The 19944-nt window shown below is 31.5% G+C and overlaps 4 protein-coding genes, 1 long non-coding RNA gene and 1 other non-coding gene across 10 annotated transcripts; 3 read left to right on the top strand and 3 right to left on the bottom strand.

Moving 5' to 3' along the window:
- Window positions 1-466: 466 nt before the first annotated feature.
- Window positions 467-895, bottom strand: AT1G09785. 2 transcript variants are annotated; one of them, NR_143528.1, is made up of 2 exons: window positions 831-895; window positions 467-731 (listed from the first exon to the last, which is right to left on the bottom strand). It is a non-coding gene; the product is annotated as an uncharacterized misc_RNA (transcript). The 2 variants fall into 2 exon arrangements; NR_143529.1 differs by having other exon boundaries at window positions 569-845.
- Window positions 896-2427: 1532 nt separating this feature from the next.
- ATX1 (homolog of anti-oxidant 1) lies at window positions 2428-3731 on the top strand. 3 transcript variants are annotated; one of them, NM_105295.4, is made up of 3 exons: window positions 2428-2616; window positions 2992-3067; window positions 3255-3731. In NM_105295.4, the coding sequence occupies exons 1-3, from the start codon at window positions 2518-2520 to the stop codon at window positions 3398-3400; spliced, it is 321 nt and encodes a 106-aa protein (NP_564870.1). In that variant the 5' UTR covers window positions 2428-2517; the 3' UTR covers window positions 3401-3731. The 3 variants fall into 3 exon arrangements, with proteins under 3 accessions (NP_564870.1, NP_001185328.1, NP_001154453.1); NM_001160981.2 differs by having other exon boundaries at window positions 2609-2699; window positions 3255-3589; NM_001198399.1 differs by lacking the exon at window positions 2992-3067 and having other exon boundaries at window positions 2513-2616; window positions 3255-3589.
- Window positions 3732-5848: 2117 nt separating this feature from the next.
- AT1G66235 (no-apical-meristem-associated carboxy-terminal domain protein) lies at window positions 5849-6938 on the top strand. 2 transcript variants are annotated; one of them, NM_001334233.1, is made up of 2 exons: window positions 5849-6178; window positions 6270-6938. In NM_001334233.1, the coding sequence occupies exons 1-2, from the start codon at window positions 6140-6142 to the stop codon at window positions 6837-6839; spliced, it is 609 nt and encodes a 202-aa protein (NP_001322493.1). In that variant the 5' UTR covers window positions 5849-6139; the 3' UTR covers window positions 6840-6938. The 2 variants fall into 2 exon arrangements, with proteins under 2 accessions (NP_001322493.1, NP_683473.2); NM_148632.2 differs by having other exon boundaries at window positions 5859-6198; window positions 6270-6914.
- A 4326-nt stretch (window positions 6939-11264) lies between these two features.
- On the bottom strand, window positions 11265-12724 carry MYB20 (myb domain protein 20). The gene is made up of 2 exons (NM_105294.3): window positions 12261-12724; window positions 11265-12184 (listed from the first exon to the last, which is right to left on the bottom strand). Exons 1-2 carry the CDS (start codon window positions 12521-12523, stop codon window positions 11599-11601), a joined length of 849 nt encoding a protein of 282 aa, NP_176797.1. The 5' UTR covers window positions 12524-12724; the 3' UTR covers window positions 11265-11598.
- A 1714-nt stretch (window positions 12725-14438) lies between these two features.
- Window positions 14439-14686, top strand: AT1G08817. The gene has a single exon (NR_139504.1). It is a non-coding gene; the product is annotated as an other RNA (long non-coding RNA).
- A 1497-nt stretch (window positions 14687-16183) lies between these two features.
- Window positions 16184-19309, bottom strand: AT1G66220 (Subtilase family protein; the record flags this gene model as incomplete). Its single annotated transcript, NM_105293.1, has 8 exons — window positions 16184-16746; window positions 17071-17242; window positions 17350-17464; window positions 17554-17846; window positions 17937-18757; window positions 18833-18930; window positions 19020-19111; window positions 19202-19309. 8 exons carry the CDS (start codon window positions 19307-19309, stop codon window positions 16184-16186), a joined length of 2262 nt encoding a protein of 753 aa, NP_564869.1.
- Between the last annotated feature and the right edge of the window lie 635 nt (window positions 19310-19944).

Here is a 19944-nt window from a genome sequence, read left to right as displayed (position 1 = left end):
CATGTATATTAGAAAACTAACCGAATTCTTATTGGTAAATGCTAACTAGTGGATAGTTCACTAGTTAAGGACTTGAGCCAAGAACTCATTGCGACGTGAGTGGTCCATAATTTTTCTCATTTACTGTTAGAAAGAAAGAAAAAAAGGATTTTGTCACAAGGATGCGAGAGAAGCCTGCGGAAGAGGATCAGGAAATGGACGGTCAGGATTTTTCCGTGGATGAGCTTGCTGGAACAACCGTCCCGACCTACCGGAATCCTCCGTTTAGACCGGAATTACACACGTTTGTTCTAATCCAATATTCTTTGATATTGAACTACTTCCCTAGTGATATACATGTACATTCTAGAATAAAAACAAAGCTTTACACAGTTTCTCTAAAAATGGAATAGCGATCAAACTAAACCATCGAAGAATTGATTTGATGACCCAAAACCTTTAGTAACTGCCCTCTAGAAATTTCAAATGGCATATAGTTTTATTTCCATCTCTAATGTTGTCAGCATACTTTCAAAATAGGTTTCAGAAATGTGTATCTTCCGAAGGAAATCAGTATATATAAGAAAATCACTCACAATTGAATCTTCTAAGTACATTATTACATCTATCGAATAACGAACCGTATGCATGCGAATAAAAGCCTTTTGCAGGAGGTGAACGGCTATGTTCTACGGAGATCTTCATTCCCTTGTGAATGTGAATCTTTCCACCTTCTTCTTCTTCTTCATGGACTTGTAACACATCAAAAATTGATTATAAAACATTTTTTAAAATTACACATTACACTGTTTGGACTTATGCATGATTCATGAATCAAAGTATAAACTTACTAATTTTCTGATTTCTAAAAAGTAAAGTGATGGTCGAATTGGAAGATGCGATGCATAAAAGTAGAAGCGTAGCTATAAGAATGAACTTGAAACTCATTTTGTCTTTGCCCTTTTCTGTTATGTCTATATGTGTAAAAGAGAATACAAAGTTCTTGTTAAAAGTTGTTTTCTTAGAGGGGGTGTATTCAATCTAGTATTTAAGTGATTTGTGTAAAATTTACAAATCTTATGTTATTCAATTATGGATTTTAAAAACTCTAATGAAATCCAGTTCTATTGAATTAATGATTTAAAAATCTATCTTAAAATTCATTGTTATTGAAAACAATTTGTGGATTTGATTCTTAAGAATTTTGAAGGATTTGAGAGGATTGAGAAGATTTCTTTACTTAAAAATACAGAAATCCAAATCTTATGGTTTTAGATGAAATTTGAAAGGAATGAGCAATAGGAGGAAAAAATATAAGTTGTTTCATTTATGTGTTAATGTGTGATACTATGAATAAATTGAAGTTGAGTATTGAGTGCACAATGAGATGTTTTTTGTATGTTCGTTTCAAATTTTGGAAAGGAAAACCAAAATAGCTCATACACATTTAAAGAGTGATTAATTGGTATGGACGTTACTTACTAATTTTTTTTCAAAATAAAAAAAACGATTCATGACTAAAATTAAGTTTTATATAAAATATATATATATTTGAACAAAAAAAATAAAATAAAGAATTTATATATAAATTGAACAGCACTAAATATGAATAAAAACAAAAATTTAGTTTGATAATATTAACATTACATGCCATTATGAATTTTTTATCTTCTTTAAAGATGGGTACTTTGTGTCTAAAAATACTAGCATTTGGATGTAAAAAATATTAATTTAGTTAAAACATTTGGATACCTAACATATTGCCACTCCTTACCCAAAAAATAAAACATATTGCCACTTATACTCTCAAACGGATTAGTTAGTTGTTGCAATAAATTATATTTAATTAATTGTTGCATTAAAAATGAATTAAGAAAAAGAGAATGGGAAATTCTTAAAAACACCCTTAAAATGAGTTTTTGTTTCAAAATACCATTAAAGCTATTTTTCCAAAAATACCACAAAACTGAAACTAAAACTTTAAGCCTTCAAACCTTAATTATAAACCCTAAAAACTAAGACTCTAAACCGAAAATAATACACTCAAACCTAAATTTTGAAATTGTAAACCTTACAAAATTATTTTGAGTGTTTGTGGTATTTCTGGACTAAAACAATTGTAGTGGTATTTTTGAAAAAAACTAATATTGGTACTTTTTGGACAAAAACTTAGTATAGTAGTATTTTAGGACATTTCTGAGAATTCCTTATTATATATTTTGAATGTGATAAACATATTTTTTAAAAATTAGTAGTAAGTATCAATTTTAAATGTAATCATATATGTGTATAAAAAGTTGTGTCAAAGAAAAATGTGCATAAAAAGTATTTTTACTACTTTTGTAATTTTTAGATCATAACAATGTGGTAAACACATATAAAACATGTGTCTAATTTAATGTTTCTTATTTTTCTATATTTATCTTTAATTGAAAACGCAATTGTGAAAATAAAAATAAAAAAGACCAAAAACAAAATAGATCATGGGTTTCAGAAAGAGAATCTTAAAATATTAGTAGTACAAAGTACAATCATTTTATGCTTAAAGACTTGTTCCAAGCCGTATCCTATCAAAACACTGCAAGTCTCTCTCTCTTTCAAGCCTTGTCGGTGGTTGAATCGAAAGCTATGTCTCAGGTATTTTTCATCAGTGTTGATTCTGTTCTTTGAATTCTCAATTTCTCGATCTGGGGTCATTATAAAGATTGTTCTGGATCTAGGTCTTATCTTATTGAATTCCTTCTTCTTTTCTATTCCATCGATCTAAATATGATATATCAATTGATCTGTGGTTCAAAAGCATTTTCAGAAACACAGATCTTGAATCTAAAAAGGGTTTGGTGTCTTGTGTTTGGTTTTCAGATGATCTTTAGTTAGTGTTTCAAATGGTTTTGGTAGATCACTTTTGTTAAGTTGAATCTGATTCTTAGCTATATGATTGTCTTGTTCGTTTGATCTATAAGTTGCACAGAAGTTAAGCTTATGGGTTACTTATGTTTATATATCGTTTAGACCGTTGTTCTCAGAGTGGCCATGACATGTGAGGGATGTGTTGGAGCTGTGAAAAGAGTTCTTGGGAAAATGGAAGGTTAGATTATTTTTCTTATTTTGGCTATTGATGTTATGATCTGTATCAAAATGCTTTGAACCCACTTGTCTTACGGTAAACATATAGATTCATCGGAAAAGATTGTCGATATCGCGGAATCTGCAATGTTTTCTATCTTTTCTAAAGCATGGAACATCACTCTCTTCACTCGGTTTTTTGGTTTCAGGCGTGGAGTCATTTGACGTTGATATAAAGGAGCAGAAAGTGACGGTGAAAGGCAACGTGCAGCCAGACGCAGTTTTACAGACCGTGACGAAAACCGGAAAGAAAACGGCTTTTTGGGAAGCTGAAGGTGAAACTGCTAAGGCTTAAGGAGAAGCAGATCATTTTATGTGATTCTCTGTTTTAATAAAATCTATGTGAAATCTTTTTATTTTCTTCTTCTGTTGCTTGTGACTTGTGGCTGAGTGTATTGGAACTATAGATGATACAACACACTTTTGAGTGAATAAATATGCACTGGGGCATTATCTGGTCTGATAAAGCAGGAGCCGATAACAAGCTTAGAAGAATTCTTACGTATGAAAGCAGCTCAGCGTAATCCAATTAGGCTTATGGCAACCTTTTTCCTTGGGCTTGCAAAATTGTGTTTTCACTAGCTGGAGGCTTAAAAGATGAGATGACCAAAGACCAAAGTCAAAACAATTCATGTTCTTTGGAAGAGTTCCAAGAAGAAATTGATCCAATCATTATTTTAATTAGCTAAAGAATCTTCCTATTCACTACAAGTCTCCAACATAAGACAAATCCTTGGATGCAGTTGAATCTTCCTCAAAAGAACCAGCCTCTGAAACGTTTGATGTTTTAAGAGAAGTAAAATTTTTTTTTTTGTTTTAAGATAGCTATGAGCTGGGCTGATTTTTCCACCGAATAATTTCTTCAGGGTGAGTGTAGCCGTTACAAATCTATGTTGGCCCAATGGGCCAGTTTGTTTGGAGAATCAATTTTTCAAGATCCATCATATAAAAACCTTTTGCGTGGGCTATATTGATGATACAATTCGACAAAATGGTAAATCTCAAAAGACTATTAGAAAATAATTAAAAACAAAAGAAAAGGCAAACGAATCGTGAAATTGTGCATCCAATTTTAATGATTAAATGATGAATTTTATGTTTGTTATTATTGATCTCTGGGTAACTTTTTGATATTTCATATTCATATCTGCAAAAAAAATAGATATTAAATTCCAAGGATCATAGCACAATTTTTCTTTATAAAGAGACCGAATTTGAGGAAAATTCATTGACAATGATGACACATTTTCACATAAACTTAGTCTTCACTAAAACCTATGATACTGAAAATTTAATTTAAATATATCAAATTCCATTCGTTTGTATGTACTATAATCATAATTCATACACTAACATCTTAACTAGGATACAAATTATATAAACTGAAGTAGACTTTGATATGAACCTTTATGTGACATATAATATGTTATTTTCATTTCCTCAATGTAATATTTTTGTTTAAGAGAATATATAGTTAGAAAGCATATTCAAGGAATGGTGAGAGGATCATGTGTCACGATAAAAGATATTGGATGGGCCATTATGGAAAACACTATCATCATTATCTGCCTGCCCCATCCAGTTATGTCTCTCCACCTGTCTCCACTTCCTCAATTATTCACATGTACAACTTAATTACGAACCTAAGTACACACAAACACCATTGGTTAATGTACCATATTAGATCATGCCCAATTACCAATATTACTTTTTCATTTATATATGTTGTAGGTAAATTATGAATTTAACAAGAAAACAAATTCAGCATTGGTTCATTTATATTTTGTACTACAATTAGTGTTTATTTTCCAATATTAGTAATTTAGTATAATGTAGTTACAAAACAACGTCAAAATTCTAAAGTGACTCAAATGTGGTGTTAACACGCTTGGATTTTCTTTTGCAAAACTTACTTCTTAGTTCTTACATGATGGAGATAGGACATTTTTCAAAGTTTTATTATACAAGTACAGACTTTCAGTTTATCATGCTATTTCATTGCATATAGTGGACAATATACATCGACCTTTAATTTTCTGACAAAACAAAAATACATCGACTTTAATCTGATACTATTTATTTGCATAGTAAATCGTGAACCGACCTTAACACCATGAGTTCTTATCTTGTTTGCTATAGTTCGGCGAACAGTGAAGCATGCACCGACCATGACAATATAAGAGGATATAGGGCTCTGTCTTTATTGTTCTTTTGTTTGTTTTATATCTTTCTTTTTTTGCCAACTAGGGAAAAGAATACTAACAAAAAAAGTGTGGAAATAACATTTTGAAAAGAACCCCCAAGTGTGGTTAAAAGAGTGTTAAAGTGCTACCGTCCGAGATTGAAATCGAGGTGTTACATTTTAGAGAGGAGATGATTTACGCTTGTAGATCCGTCACAAAATATTATCAAAATATTGTTACACGACTCAAAATAATGACATGCCAAACGTTTGAAAATTTCTTTGTTACACAGAAAAACTTTTAAACAAGACCTTTACATGACATGTATTGTTGTTCAGAATTCGGTGGAGAAAGGAAAGTACCTTTAATGGTACATGTGCAATTATGTATTTGATTATACATATCAACATTTCTACGACATGTGTCCATTTTTTTAAATCTTAGACCATCTCTAATTTTGACTCTATTTTTTGCTCTAAATTTAGAGTTTTCTACAAATAGATCAGAGATTTACAGAGATTTGCTCCAATATTTTCTATAAATATCATAATTGATCTTTAGTTCCATTCACAACATCCAACCATTCCAAAATTTTCTATACATTTTTTTCTTTTTCTTAACTATAATGCCTCGTTCTACTGGATATTCTAACGAAGAAGATAAGTTTTTATGTCAAGTTTATATGGATATTTCTCAAGATCCAATCATCGGTGTTTACCAATCCTCTGACCATTTTTGGGATCGCGTGGCAGAATCTTTCGAAAATAGAAAAAATCCAACTTGGAGTAAACGTTCAAAAAAATCTCTCCAGTGTCGATTACAAACTATTGAGAAAGCTAGCAAAAAATTACATGCATGCATCAAACTATGTGAAAATCGACGTTCTAGTGGTGCGTCAAGTGATGATATAGTGAGTATTCTCTCTATTAATATGTTTTTTTGAATATTTATTTATTTATATTTTTTCTAAATTGTATGTAGTTCAATCAAGCAAAAGAAATGCTAATGCAAGATAAACATTTCAAATCTGGTTGGAAATTTGATCATGTATGGAACATTATTAGAAACTTTGAAAAGTTTAAAGATGGTGCTACTCAAGCTAAAAAAGTCTTAAATCTATGCGGATTAGAAAATCCTACCCTCGATTCTGTTTCACAAGCGTCTTCAGGTTCGTTTTCATTTTCTCTTAACTTAGATGATGAAGATGACATTATTGGAAGATCTCCATATCAACGACCAATTAGAGTGAAAAAGTCAAAATTGAAAAGAAAAAATGATCAAATATTGGATGTTATCAAGACTTTCGAAGAAGGGAATAAACAACTCATGGAGCAATTAAAGAAGACAAGTGCACAAAGACAACAATATTTGGAGATGCAAAGTAAGAGTTTAGCATTGAGAGAACAAAAAGAAGAAAACAAAGTTTTATATCGAAACTTAAATTCCATAGAAGATCCAAATCTCCGTGCATATCTTCAATCTGAACAAGCAAAAATCTTAAGAAAAAGACTTGATCAACAAGCTGCATCGACATCTACTTCCTTTGTTTAATATTTTAATAATTTTAGTGGATCTCGAAGAAACCTACCGGATTATTAAATTACTAGATTATGGTGTTTAAGAACAAATTTAATCTTGTTTATATACTTTTAATTTATCATTTGTCTAATTTTAATATATGTTAATGTAATTATATAATTTAGTTATTTTATTTTCTTTATGTATAAAATGATACTATATTAAAATTAAGGGAGTACTTTGTAAATTAAAAAAGTATGCTCCAAAAATAGATAATATAATTTTTTTTTTTACCAAATTCATATATCTATTTTTAGAACAATATTTAGAGTACTGTTGGAGTAATTTTACACCATATATAGAGTTTGGAGCAAAATATAAAGCACCAATAGAGATGCCCTTAGTTCAAGCTTCTGTATTGATTAATTTAAAGAGGTATTTTAGTTAAAAATGACTACTAATCATACTTTTGAAATAATTGAAGATAAACCGATACATCATAGAATATTCACGATGAGAAATTCATAATATGCAGACAGAAATTCAATATATTAAAATAAAGTCGTGCCAACAATTGATTGATCACTGGAATATTTATGATTAGAAATTTGATGTTCTTTTATAAAATAAGCTTCTAAAGTATAATACTATAATGGTCAGGAATGGCAATGCAAAACATGATGAATGAAATATTTAGAAATGAGAGTTATTCGATAGTAGATAGAGTTAATTACAACGTATGACCTTTATTTATGGGATATTTGTAAAAAAAATTCCTTTTTCTAATTTTTGTTGTTGTTTTTGTCCTTTTCTAATATCGTTTTTTTTGGTGAAACAAAGTACTACGATTAATAATTTGGGTTTAATACAAAGAGACATAGTTTTTTGCCAGCATATTGGCGATTTAGGTTGCAACTGATAAAATTAGAGGTTTTTCTATCCTAAAAGACGATTTAACACATTATACTTGAGTTTATAAGATTCAAGTTTTTTGTAGGGTATAATTTTCGTTATGAAGTATATGTTTCACAAAAAAAAAAACTCCAAATGTTTCGTTTTCATAAATGGAAAAAGGCAAAATTGAAAGAATGTTGAGAAAAGAGCAAAAACGAAAAATGGTATTGCAAAAAGGACATTTTGTGTAATATTCCCTCGATAAAATAAGATAATGATTCTTAAGGTTGGTTTGAGAGTTGTTACTAATTTACTATTAACTGACGAAACGATTATATAGTAATTTGAGAATTGTTCAATCTAATAATAGCAATGAAGACGAAAAACAAGGAAAGTAAATTCTAAGTAATCACGAAGGCTAATTGACAAATCTTATGAACTTTTTAGAATAGTGAATCGGCTGTAATAATAACTCTACCACAAGCAAGTTTTACATATTGGCGTTTGCTTATTCAACTCACCCAATTTTATTAAATCAAATATCAAATGCTATGGCCTATGAATGTGATTGTTAACATTTTGCCACACGATCAAAAATACATTGATTACTATATTTCTAACATTTATCATTTATTTTTCCATTATAATCGTTTTATGTTACTAACCGTTTATATAATTTTTTAAAATATTTATTTTATTGAAGTATATGATAAAAAAAACTAAGAGAAGAATGAGAGTCCTCTCGTTTCATGATTAACTTATGGGCCGAGCTCTATTATTCCACACAAACACAAACTCCTGCGTAGCTTTTTCTACCAACCACTCACTTTTGATTTTATTTTATTTAGACCTTTTTCTTTTTCCAATTATATGTGAACAATTGGATCACTTAAACTTATTGCTGTTAATTCTCTCCACCAATTAGGTTTCAACATTCTCAAAGCTCATTTTTAGTGACTTTCTATCATACTAATCAAGTATCAAATATCATCCACTAAACGAAAAGGATCTACCAAATCACATTCAAAACTAAAAGAAAGTCATATCCACAATAATACATATATCACTATAAACTATACCGTCATCAATTAGTTTTGACTGTTTTATGATGACGCGGTTCTTATAGGACAAAGTGCTTGATAGAAAAGGAAATATATTTCTAAAAATCACATCAAGTTTGACCTAAAAAAACAACATTACTATCTTCGATTCTTTTACTCTAAAATAATCAAATTATTAGATCAGCATGACGATGAGACTGAGTAATACACCCAAATGATGTAGACATGTGTGTTTTCTGTCAAGACATTTAATTCAGAAATTCGGTGTCAATGAAGGCTTTTTATGGTCTTCTATCTATTCATAATGAGACATCCACTCATAATCCTTATAAACATTCGACATGTCTAGTTTATTCTCAGAAATTCTTTAAAACACTATACGACTATATCTTAAAAAATAATAATATGGTGAGTATGATAGATCACATAGGCAGGAATAAACTGAATTCAGTTACTTGGAAAAATTATGGGTTGAAGGTTTGGATCTTCTATGGTTTATTAAAAAAAAATACAATATATAAGTGATTTTTGTTGTGATTCAAAAACATAACATGATATCATGTAAAATAACGTGATTAATAATATCCAATTAACAAAAAAAAAAAAAGTCATGTAAACTAATGTTACATTTGATTTTACTTTTTAATATGTGTAAAATTCATGTTATTTGCTTAACATGTGTGATAAATGTATAATTTATTTATGATATTAACATCCGTAATTTGTTTTAAATAAATCGGCATTATATGGTTATTAATTCATATACTAAATAAAATTAAGGTTTCTACTTAAGCTTAATAAATAATTCACAGCTATTGTTTTGCTTAAGTGATGTTTTAAAATATAACTTTTATGTATAAATCAAAATCCTCTTACCTAAAATTAAAAAGCATTAGTTTGTATTAAAATAAAATAAAACCATTTATGGTTGAGAGTACTTTCTTGATCTTATTAAGCTTATGGAAACTAAAAGAAAAAGGATTTCATTTCCCTCTTATTCTTATTAAGCTTATGTAACTTTACACTATTATGACTATGTGACTAGTTAGATATGTCTATATTCTTAATTAGTTTATATACATATATATATATATATATTCCTATCTCTATAATTCTTATTTCGTATCTTAACCATGAGTTCGATCGTTCTGTATTTATGGTCATACAAATGTCAAACTTAATCCATTTCAACCTTTTTGTTTTGTTAAAATCCATTTCCATTTCATTTCCATTTCGACTTTTCTCGTTAACTTAATCCATTTTTAAAGGTTCCATCATTTTCATTTGAATAGTAAAATGTGCCCAACGATGATCCATGCGTATAAATTTCTAAAGAATCGCTTATGTCCAAAGTCAAAATTTAGGACCAAAAAACAAATAAAGAAACGTATATGAATTTTGGTTAGGAAGAAGTCATTGTTACTCGTATTCTACGGTTTTAGATTACAAGTGAAAACAAGATTTAGATTTTTCTAAGTGAAGACAAAGACAACGATATATATGAGCTACCTTATTTTATTTCTTACAAATGCTTCAATAACCTTTCATCAATCATATTCATTTTCTTAAAACATATATTCATTATTTTATCATTCTAATCAAATATTTCTTAGGCGATATCAAAATCACAGAGGAGCCAACCCAAAAGAAATAAAACTTACAAATAAAATCTATGGTAGAGTTATTTAATTACTGGTTTATGCAATGTATAACATTATTGTTATCATTCTCAAAATATTGACTCATAATTTGGTAAGAGAAGTAGTGTATATTTTTTCTTCGGCGTAAAAAGCACAGAGAAAGAACACATACTAATAAAAAAAACATTCTGTATTTTGAATTCTTGTCTGAAATATATGATGTATTTATATTAATATCTTATGGAAAACATAATGTGGTTTAATGTTTTGAGTGAAATATTCGTCATATCATTTAGGGTAATTTAATTCCTAAGTTTAATCCCTCACTATCTTTTTCCAAAGCCAAAGTTCAGGTTTTGGTACAAATTATTGACAAGGTTAAAAACAAATACTTTTGCGATTGTTTGACCCGGTGTGGTAACAATTTAACATATAAAACGACCAAAGACATATAATATATAATTTTTCTTATAAAAAATTAAATTATTTTAATAAAATTTTAAAATCTTAAGTTGACATCTTACTCAGACCACATATTTTGTGGCATTGTAATCTTCAAGACTTTCAGGAAAGTCATAGTCTAAGCAGATCGTTACACCTCATTTCTCTCACCTAAAATTAATTATGTGGACCTCATCCTTCTTTTTTGTTTAATTGTGAAAATTCATAATTTTGTTACATGGTGTTAGCATTACCTTTTAATAGATAGATCAATTTGAAGTTTTCCTATAGAGAACCTGTTTAACTATAGAGGCAAAAGTAAATGTATTATGGTAATATAAGTAGGTAAATGTATTAGCTTGTATAGTTAACATACATGTACCATCATACTTTTTGAAATTTGTGATATTCTTATTATATTACGCAAGACTTATATGCCTAAAAAAGTATGATAGATGAAACTACAAGTGTCTTATTTCTATTTTCAAGTGATAGTTAGCCTGAACACGAGGAAGTATGGAACCCAATATACAAAGCAAAAAAAGAAATGGACCAAAGACACATTTCTCTCTTAACTCTTTTTGTCTGTACAAAATAAATAAACTTTATTTTTGTTTCTAAATTTCTCACAAGTAAAAAAACGTTCTCTCAAATCCCTCAAAAACTAGAGTAACGAAGGGTATTTAGGTTTTTCTGTTTCCCCCACCCCATAGTTTCCATTCTTTTACAAAAGAAACCATATTCTTAAGAATGAATTCAAAACAACCCAAAAGTGGAAGAACTCTCATCATTAAGCAGCAAATCCAAACTGCTAAAGTCACTAATTTCCCACAGGCTCATCATATTGTTCTCTATAATGTTGTCCACACCATTATTATTATCATTATTACTATTACCATAGTCGGACCACTCGAACTCCGGGAACTGCAAATCCTTCAAGAAACTCGAATCATTAGAAGAATGCGAAGATGTGGACGTGGATGAAGACATTGTTGAATTGCTGCAGATAAGGTCTAAAGACTCTGTTTCAATAAGAGGGACATCTTCGACACCATACTCAAGATTTATCTCCATGAATTGATCATCACCTAAAGACTCTTCAAGTCTTGATATGTTCTTGATGTTGTTCTCTAAAGGACGCTCCATTGTTTCTTGAAAAGGAACTGTATTATTCTGTAGCTTCTTTAAGGGTTCTTCGTCTTCTTTTTCGACGATAGAGAGTGGTTTATGTGTAAGAGGATCAATCCCCATTTTCCTCAACTTCTTCTTGATGTGAGTGTTCCAATGATTCTTGATTTCGTTGTCTGTTCTTCCTGGTAAATGAGAAGCTATCTTTGACCACCTTTACATACAAAAAACAAAATCTCAAAAACAGAACATATCGAAACTTAAAGCACAAGTAAGAAACGTTTGTTAACCTGTTTCCAAGCTGGGAATGGAGATCAATGACCATCTTCTCTTCGTAATCAGAGAGAAGACCTCTCTTAAGGTCTGGTCTAAGATAGTTAGTCCAACGAAGTCTGCAACTCTTGCCACACCTAAGAAGACCAGAAAGCTTAGGAACAGCTCTCCAACAACATTGTCCATTGGTAAGGATGAAGTTTATGAGCTTCCTATCCTCTTCTGCAGTCCATGGTCCTTTCTTCAACCCTACTTTGTCACAGCATGGTTGTCTCCCCATTTCTCTCTCTCTCTCTCTCGTTCTCTCTGAATTGGTTCTATGACAATTCTCTGTTTTTATCTATCTCTCTGTCTGTGTCTTTGTCCAAAGAGAGTAAATGTTATGGCAAGTTGAAGAGAGATTTGGGTAAGCCTTGCAACCACCTATATATATGCATACTGATGTATGTATGTGTGTATGTCTCTATAGGTTATCTATAAAGAGAGCAAAAAGAATGTAAGGATAAAGTTTGAGCACTAAGATTTTATAATTCAGACTTTTCATATCTGGTTCACACACGGGTGGTCCATTTTTCCCGTTCTTTTTTTTTGTTGGGCCATGTTTTTAATTTTAAATTCCATGGATATGATAATAAAGCTTCATTTCTTTATTATTTTCTTGTTATCTTAAATACATATACTGTTATGTGTGTGTGTATATAAAATATATGTGTTCAATAACTTAATATATTAAAGCTTTTAGTGATGGTTGAATTTATGTGACAAACGAATGTAAAAATGGTTTTTCTTTGGAGTGATTCTATAGCTACCATACCTATACAGTCACATTGTTCCATTCTGTTCTTTCTCAGGAGGATAAATCAATTTTTGTTTTTTCGGGAGGCAATCCTGAGTATGTTTATATAAAAGGGAAAACATACACGGAACAAGACAGAAGGAGCTACTCTTTCACCACTTATTAGAAGGATCTTATTTTGATTCTCTCTTCAGTGTGGCTGAATTGTCCATCCCACGCACCAGTAACAATCCATCACAACCGAACAAATTCAATTTCTGGTAGAATCCGAAAATTCGTTATGAACACTTCAAAACTGAAAAATGACCACAAAATATTTGATGAACTGAAGAAATCCATATGTATTCTAGGCTTCTAGCGTAACTCAAATTTTATTATGTTTCTTGTGACACAATGGTATTAAAGAGTTCTTTTAAAAAAAAATATATATATGTTTGATTCATATTAGTTAAATATGATCTTTTAAATTGAGTATAATCTATAGTGTTGACAAAATAAAATTTATTTACAATATCACATATTTAATGATTTTTGTAACACTTTTTTTTTTTTTAATATTTTTCTTATTTCGTGTCACTTTGGCTTTCCAAATCAACAATCATTTTTTAAAAATACTTTTTTACCAAACTTTAAATATAAACGGGACTATGAGCTCAATCCTTTTCTTTTTTTTGAGATTTTAATCTTATTTGACTAGCTACCTTAAATACTTTAAATAGTAAACATATTCAATTTTTATAAATACTTTAAATAGTAAAAAAATAGTTTACTCTATAGTAACAAGGTATGCTTTCCAGCTTGCAATCTACTCTATATGGAAGGAGCGTAACAACAGGAGGCATGGAGAAACTCTTTTACCACCGGCGCAAATGACCAGACAACAAACAAGTCCGAAACTGGCTATCCTTGATCCGTGAACAAGGTGACCGAAGATATGATGGATGTATGCAAGCTTGGTTTGCCTCGAGATAATTGCAAAAGCTTAGGGTTTTTTTTTTATCTTCTGACTTGTATAACAAATTTCTAAACAAACGTTGCACTTGATGTAAAAAAGTTTTTTTTCGAATAAATTTTATATTTTATTCATAAAAAAAAAAAAAATAGTTTACTCATGTTGAGAATCTCTGTTGAAAATCCATTAATTATTTAGTTATAGAAAAGTGATCTAATTTCTACATCAGCTAGATAGAGGAGAAAATAATACTCCATTAGCAAGATTACAATCCTTTTTCCAATAAACAAAAGTTGCAAAGTTCTCAGTATGATATTTTATAATCATTAATACTAAATTTTTAAGTCAAAGTGCTGCATTATGTAGTTCTAATAAAGTTAGCTCGTTGGCAAAACAAAATTAAGTAGCTCATGCTGGACTACTGGCCAATCGACACTTGGAATGAGTAGAAGAGAGGACCGGACGCGAAACGTTTTTGTCGGAAAGGGCCACTTCGTCCACTTTTCTTTGCTTCTGTTTAAAGTCTGAGATTCTCTCTCGTGCGTCTGTAAAAGACCAAAAGAACAAAATCCAAAAACCCAACCAAACTCTGGTAAGCCGGTGGCTCCCATTTGAAGTACACCCTAGAAAAATTCTTGTACCGCTCACAATTGGGCCATCCGTCTTTTAGTCGTAAGAAACACCATCGTTTTGATGTTTAAAAGAAACAAGGATGGGTAATAGAATGTTTTTGTTAAAATGATATTTATAAGATTTTTCAATAAATAAATATAAATAATTCTTTAAATTATGTTTAAATATGTACAAGCTGATTTTTTCTTTTTTTCATTTTTTGGTAAAGAAATTTTATGGAGTTGTAGGTAAGACTTAGACCTAGATGTAGCACTTTTTGGATTTTGATTTGAGTTAATATGCTAAGAGTTATCTGTTTTTTCGTGATGTTCTTTGTTTTAGACGCGATTTGGATCATGGAGTCAAAGAGAGATCGCGAGTTCATGTCATCACATAACTTTGAGGGTAGCTTCAAGACATCTAGGGATTGAATAATTCAACGGTTCAGATTGAAAGTTATTAATTTCATTCAATTCATTTTCCCCATTTCTATATGAACTTATTTCTGTTGTTAAGCAATAAATTTGACATTTCAACAAAACAAAGTAAGATATGAATCAAAAGTTGTAACAACAAAAACTTATACAACTCATTTTTTTTTTTTGTGAATATGTTAAAACATAGAATCCATGTAAGAAAAAATCTACAAATAGACCTATAAACATTTTTTCTCCAAATCTTATGCATAGTCGGAGTTACCAAGATCTTTACACGAAAAGTACCTATTTTGAAAATTGAAACTTAAAATCAGTCCTTAATTGTTTTTCTTTTCTATTATTTTATTTTGTTTGGTTCCGTAATTTATTTCTTGTAGAATTTAGGAAAACGTATGTTAAGGTTTATGGATGGGGATTAATCCCCAAGAGAAATAGAATTACATAAAATTTTGTAAGTTAGATATTACCTCACCAAAACATTAACTTAGACGACATAAAGATTAAGAATATGTCATACGATGTTGTGTAACATTGTTTGATTCTTGTATCACTTAGGTCAAATTGTTGTTCTATTGAGAGATCAAACATTCAAACTCATCAACTTTAGTGTGTGTCTCCGCCGATTCTCTAAAGTTTCTCCGGCACAAGACACTCTACACAAAGTATAGTAAGACGGTTAGGGAAATTAGTCGGTTTCACAACTTCAATGCCGAAAACATTTCAGGGTTTTGGATTCATCTATAACTTCAAAATGTCTTTCGACAGTGGCAATCTCTCACTTCACTATGCGCTCGTGGATGTGGTTCTAACTTACTTTTGGCTCGCATGTCACAATTTGTCTCACAAATTTTGTCTCCGAGATCTCATCGTGTTGCCGTCGGATTATCCTATATATCCTTATGATACGTTTTCAAATGTTTTAGCTATTCTGTACAACTTTGAGTTTGCTAAATTTCAAGTCTTGTAATCCATTGATCTCTTAAATGGAAACTAGCTTTTGCACACAAATCAAAAGCTTGAAACGTTTTGATATATGTGGAAACCAAATTATCTGATTTTATCCAACGATAAATCTTAAAGATAAAAAATGAGTTTCATTACCAAATTAAAAAAAAAAAAACTAATATTACACGTGAACAATGATCAAACATAGTTCCTCATGAACTTTGTTCTCACGGAAACAGGAATAGTGACATTATGAACTCCATCGGTCCAACACAAGCTCCCAAAATAAAAATCAGTGTTAACTCTATGACTCGATTTCACTCTCACACTAAAAGTAATCTTTGTTATGTTGGAACCAAACACAAGAGTCTTCGGTTTCACATCAAGCTCGATACCAAGAGGAGACTCAATCACTGGTCTGTAGACTGAACGGGCCGGTCCAACATTTCTCACGGTTCTTGTCACAGTGACCTCTCCAGTGAGACTTGGGATTGTAATGGAAGGCAAGTTGAAGTCGAGCATCGATGGCTTTGGCGAAGTGCAATTGTAAGTTTTACCAAGTAGTTTTGAAATGGAATCATCATCGTATTCGGCAGAACAAAGGTAATGAAGATAGTCATCGATACCCATGTCGTAGATGAGGCCCGGGTGTGTTACTTTCTCTGGGTTGATCAAACCACCTCCATAGTCAAATGGGTCAGCAAGTTTACGTGTTGATCCCTCTGAAAATATTGGCTCTCCAGATGGATCGGTCTTCCATGCTTCAATTCAAATAAAGGAAACATACAGTAAGTAAAGATGTTTAGAGCCTTTTATTTTATTTTTTCAACTTAATCTGAATAAACCGAACCATAAAGCTCCATTTAAAGGACAAAAATGAATTGAGAGTCTTAGTACAGTTGGTTAGAATGGTTATACTTTTTCTCTAATTGAAGAACCAAAACAAAAACCAAATTTAAACCGAAAAGAGAGGATAAAACTTCGGAACTTAATTTTGAAAAATAAAAGATACAGTATATTTGATTAAGAACCAAGCCCTAATCAAAACCATAACAAATTGTTCCATAATTAATAAAAGCAAGAACCTGTTGTGACAAGAGCGGATCGGATTGCAGCTGGAGACCAGTGAGGGTGTGTTTGTCTTAGTAATCCAACGATTCCCGACACAGCAGGAGTCGCCATTGATGTTCCCGACATGAACTTATACACACCAGATACTGCAGAAAGAACATTAACACCCGGTGCTGCTATGTCTGGCTGTATTATTACACAACAAAGTCCCAAATTTCATTAACACTTGGATCAATGTGTTAAAAAAAAAAAATAAAAAAAAATAGGAAAATAATAATAAATACTAAACAAACCTTAAGAATTGCTGGTGAAACTGAATTAGGTCCTCTACAAGAGAAACGAGGCACTCTAGAAGCAATAGGTCGGCCAATGAGTGTCTTGGAAGGGCTTAGTTTTGCTTTAGGCACTCTGCGAAATCAAAATGTTCTCATGTGTTAGGAAAAAACAAAAAACAAGAAAGTTATGATAACTAAACAAAGTTGGTGAAGATTTGTTACACTGTGGTCTGCATGTAGTATAAGATGTCGGTTCCATATTCATAATCTACCACGGCGCAAGGAACATCAACGCTACTACAAACCGTAGGATCAATCACAGATTGTGCATAGATTATACCAGCACATCCAGCATTGGTTATGCTATTCGCCTTTCTTATCATCTCATCGTTTGCCGTAAACGCAAGGACAATGGTCCCTTGAGTTTTCCCCTGTTCGATAGATCTGCTCAACATTTCATCTGATAATATAAGATTAGTAAATCCAACTTCTGGGAATGTGTTTAAACCTTCACCCTGAAAATAATCAGAAAGAACATCGAATCACATTTCTGGCACTTCTTGCTTAATCATAAAAAAAAAAGAATCAAAAAGGTTCGATCATACGAGAATAGTTAGATTGTTTCCAAGAGTTATCGGTATCGGGAAAGAACGGTCTAGGGATGTAGCGGCGACGGTTATGATCCATGGAGCAACATTATCGACGGTTTGAGCGTTAGGTCCTTCGTTTCCAGCAGAAGCAACAACGGGAATGCCTTTCATCACGGCGTGGAATGAACCAAAACCAATGTCACTTTGATCAATATCAAAACTTGCTGGCGCGTCAGTACCAATTGAAATGGATATAACATCAACACCATCGCGTATACTATGATCAATTGCTTTGAGTAGATCAGCTGTTATACATCCAACTTCCCTCCAACATACCTTGTACATAGCTATACGTGCATGAGGAGCCGCGCCTCTAGCGGTTCCTCCAGCTAGTCCTTTATAGTTTGCATTAGCCACAAAAGAACCAGCAGCAATTGCAGCCACGTGTGTCCCATGGCCTACATGATCTCTAGGGGACATAGACTCACCTAGTGAAGGATAGTCATATATCCCATCCGTCATTTCCATAAGACCTACGGTCAAGTACTCGGCCCCTATAAGTTTTTTGTTGCAATGTTTTTTGGCGTCAAATCCATTTCCAGACAAACATTTTCCCTTCCAACGCTTCGGGATCGGTCCTAGACCTGTGTCATTGAATGACTGTGACTCTGGCCATATCCCTGAGTCTATGACCCCAATAATAGCTTCACTTCCCATCTTGGTTTTATGTAGAAGACTTTTTGGAGAAGTAGGCAAAAGTCCCAAGTAATCAAATGTTCTTGTTGTTTTCAACCTCATTACTCGACTTGGTACAACACGAAGAACCTCGGGATGCGCTGTTACGAAACAAATCAGACCATGATTTCATAATGTCTTACGAGTTTAATTGGACAGAATGAAAACTGAAGTACCTGAAAGATTCTTTGCTTGAGAGGCGGTAAGTTTTGCTGCAAAGCCGGAAAAGCCATGCTTGTAATTGTATACTAAAGAATTCTTGGCTGCTTCTTTGCTATGTCACAAAATATAAAAGAAGAAAACACATATACTCTCATAAGGATTCTCAATATTTCAATAGCATCAACATTGTAATATATGTACCTTCCAAGAAGTGGTTCAAGAATTTGGTAATGTGACTTAGTAACCAGCTCAGGGGTATCGTGTTGCTTTGCTCCCAAGTGTACAATGTGAATCTGGAGCCGATTATCGAAAAAAGAAAACATACTTCATATGTATGCCAGTTATAGCCTCAATACTACTCAAAGATGAAAAACGCAACATACCTTGTTCAAGCCATAGTGTTTTGCCGCAGAGATAAACACTCCGTTCAGGATTAACAAAAGACCGATAACTAGAGAACTTGTATCTGCAATCAGAAAAGAATTGCCCATTTTTCTGATTGTAGAACAAGTTGCTTGGACATGTCTTTCTTTGTTCCATATATAACAAACAATGAAACTATAAACTAATTAACTTCTTATCAGAAAACGTAAACAAATTACCTAGATTCTAAAAATACCACAGACGGTTATATAATAAACAAATTAATATTTTTTTTTAAAATGAAATGTCATATATAGTTATTCTGATTTATCATAAGCTTAATTTGGATTTTTTTGGCATTGCACCTAATTAGTTTGCCAGAGGATTAACAGTAATTAGTGAATGTTGAAAGATAATTATAACAGCAACCTTCGTCCTCCTTATCATCATCTGTACATTACTCATTTTCTCTTATTTCTGACTTGTTGTGTATTCATTTTCATCAGATAATGTTTCTTGCTTCCTTGCACATCGTTTTGATGGAATGATCTGATTTTTTTTTTGGTTATTTAATGGAATGATCTGATTGTCCTAGTTGGATTTTAGTCCTAATGTTTCTATAAATAGATATAAAAACACATTTAATAAAGGATGATAGAGAAACTCTAGGTCTTTAACAAAATAGTTTTATGTAAATGATAAGATTTCTGATTTGTATCATGACATTTTAACATACTTCCTGAAGAGGGTACTTTCCCAAGCA

This window comes from Arabidopsis thaliana (genome assembly GCF_000001735.4).
Source record: "Arabidopsis thaliana chromosome 1 sequence".
NCBI lineage: Eukaryota > Viridiplantae > Streptophyta > Magnoliopsida > Brassicales > Brassicaceae > Arabidopsis > Arabidopsis thaliana.
The sequence above is the reverse complement of the archived record's forward strand: the minus strand, read 5'-3'. Positions and strand labels throughout refer to the sequence as shown.

What these genes read in the sequence shown, in the direction of transcription:
- MYB20 (NM_105294.3), bottom strand. Translation starts at nt 12,523, where the DNA reads ATGGGGAGACAACCATGCTGTGACAAAGTAGGGTTGAAGAAAGGACCA. An exon ending in CATTCCCAGCTTGGAAACAG is followed by an intron (nt 12,185 to 12,260) that starts GTTAACAAACGT and finishes TTGTATGTAAAG; the next exon opens with GTGGTCAAAGATAGCTTCTC.
- AT1G66235 (NM_148632.2), top strand. Translation starts at nt 5,914, where the DNA reads ATGCCTCGTTCTACTGGATATTCTAACGAAGAAGATAAGTTTTTATGT. An exon ending in GTGCGTCAAGTGATGATATA is followed by an intron (nt 6,199 to 6,269) that starts GTGAGTATTCTC and finishes AATTGTATGTAG; the next exon opens with TTCAATCAAGCAAAAGAAAT.
- ATX1 (NM_105295.4), top strand. Translation starts at nt 2,518, where the DNA reads ATGCTTAAAGACTTGTTCCAAGCCGTATCCTATCAAAACACTGCAAGT. An exon ending in AATCGAAAGCTATGTCTCAG is followed by an intron (nt 2,617 to 2,991) that starts GTATTTTTCATC and finishes TATATCGTTTAG; the next exon opens with ACCGTTGTTCTCAGAGTGGC. An exon ending in AGTTCTTGGGAAAATGGAAG is followed by an intron (nt 3,068 to 3,254) that starts GTTAGATTATTT and finishes TTTTGGTTTCAG; the next exon opens with GCGTGGAGTCATTTGACGTT.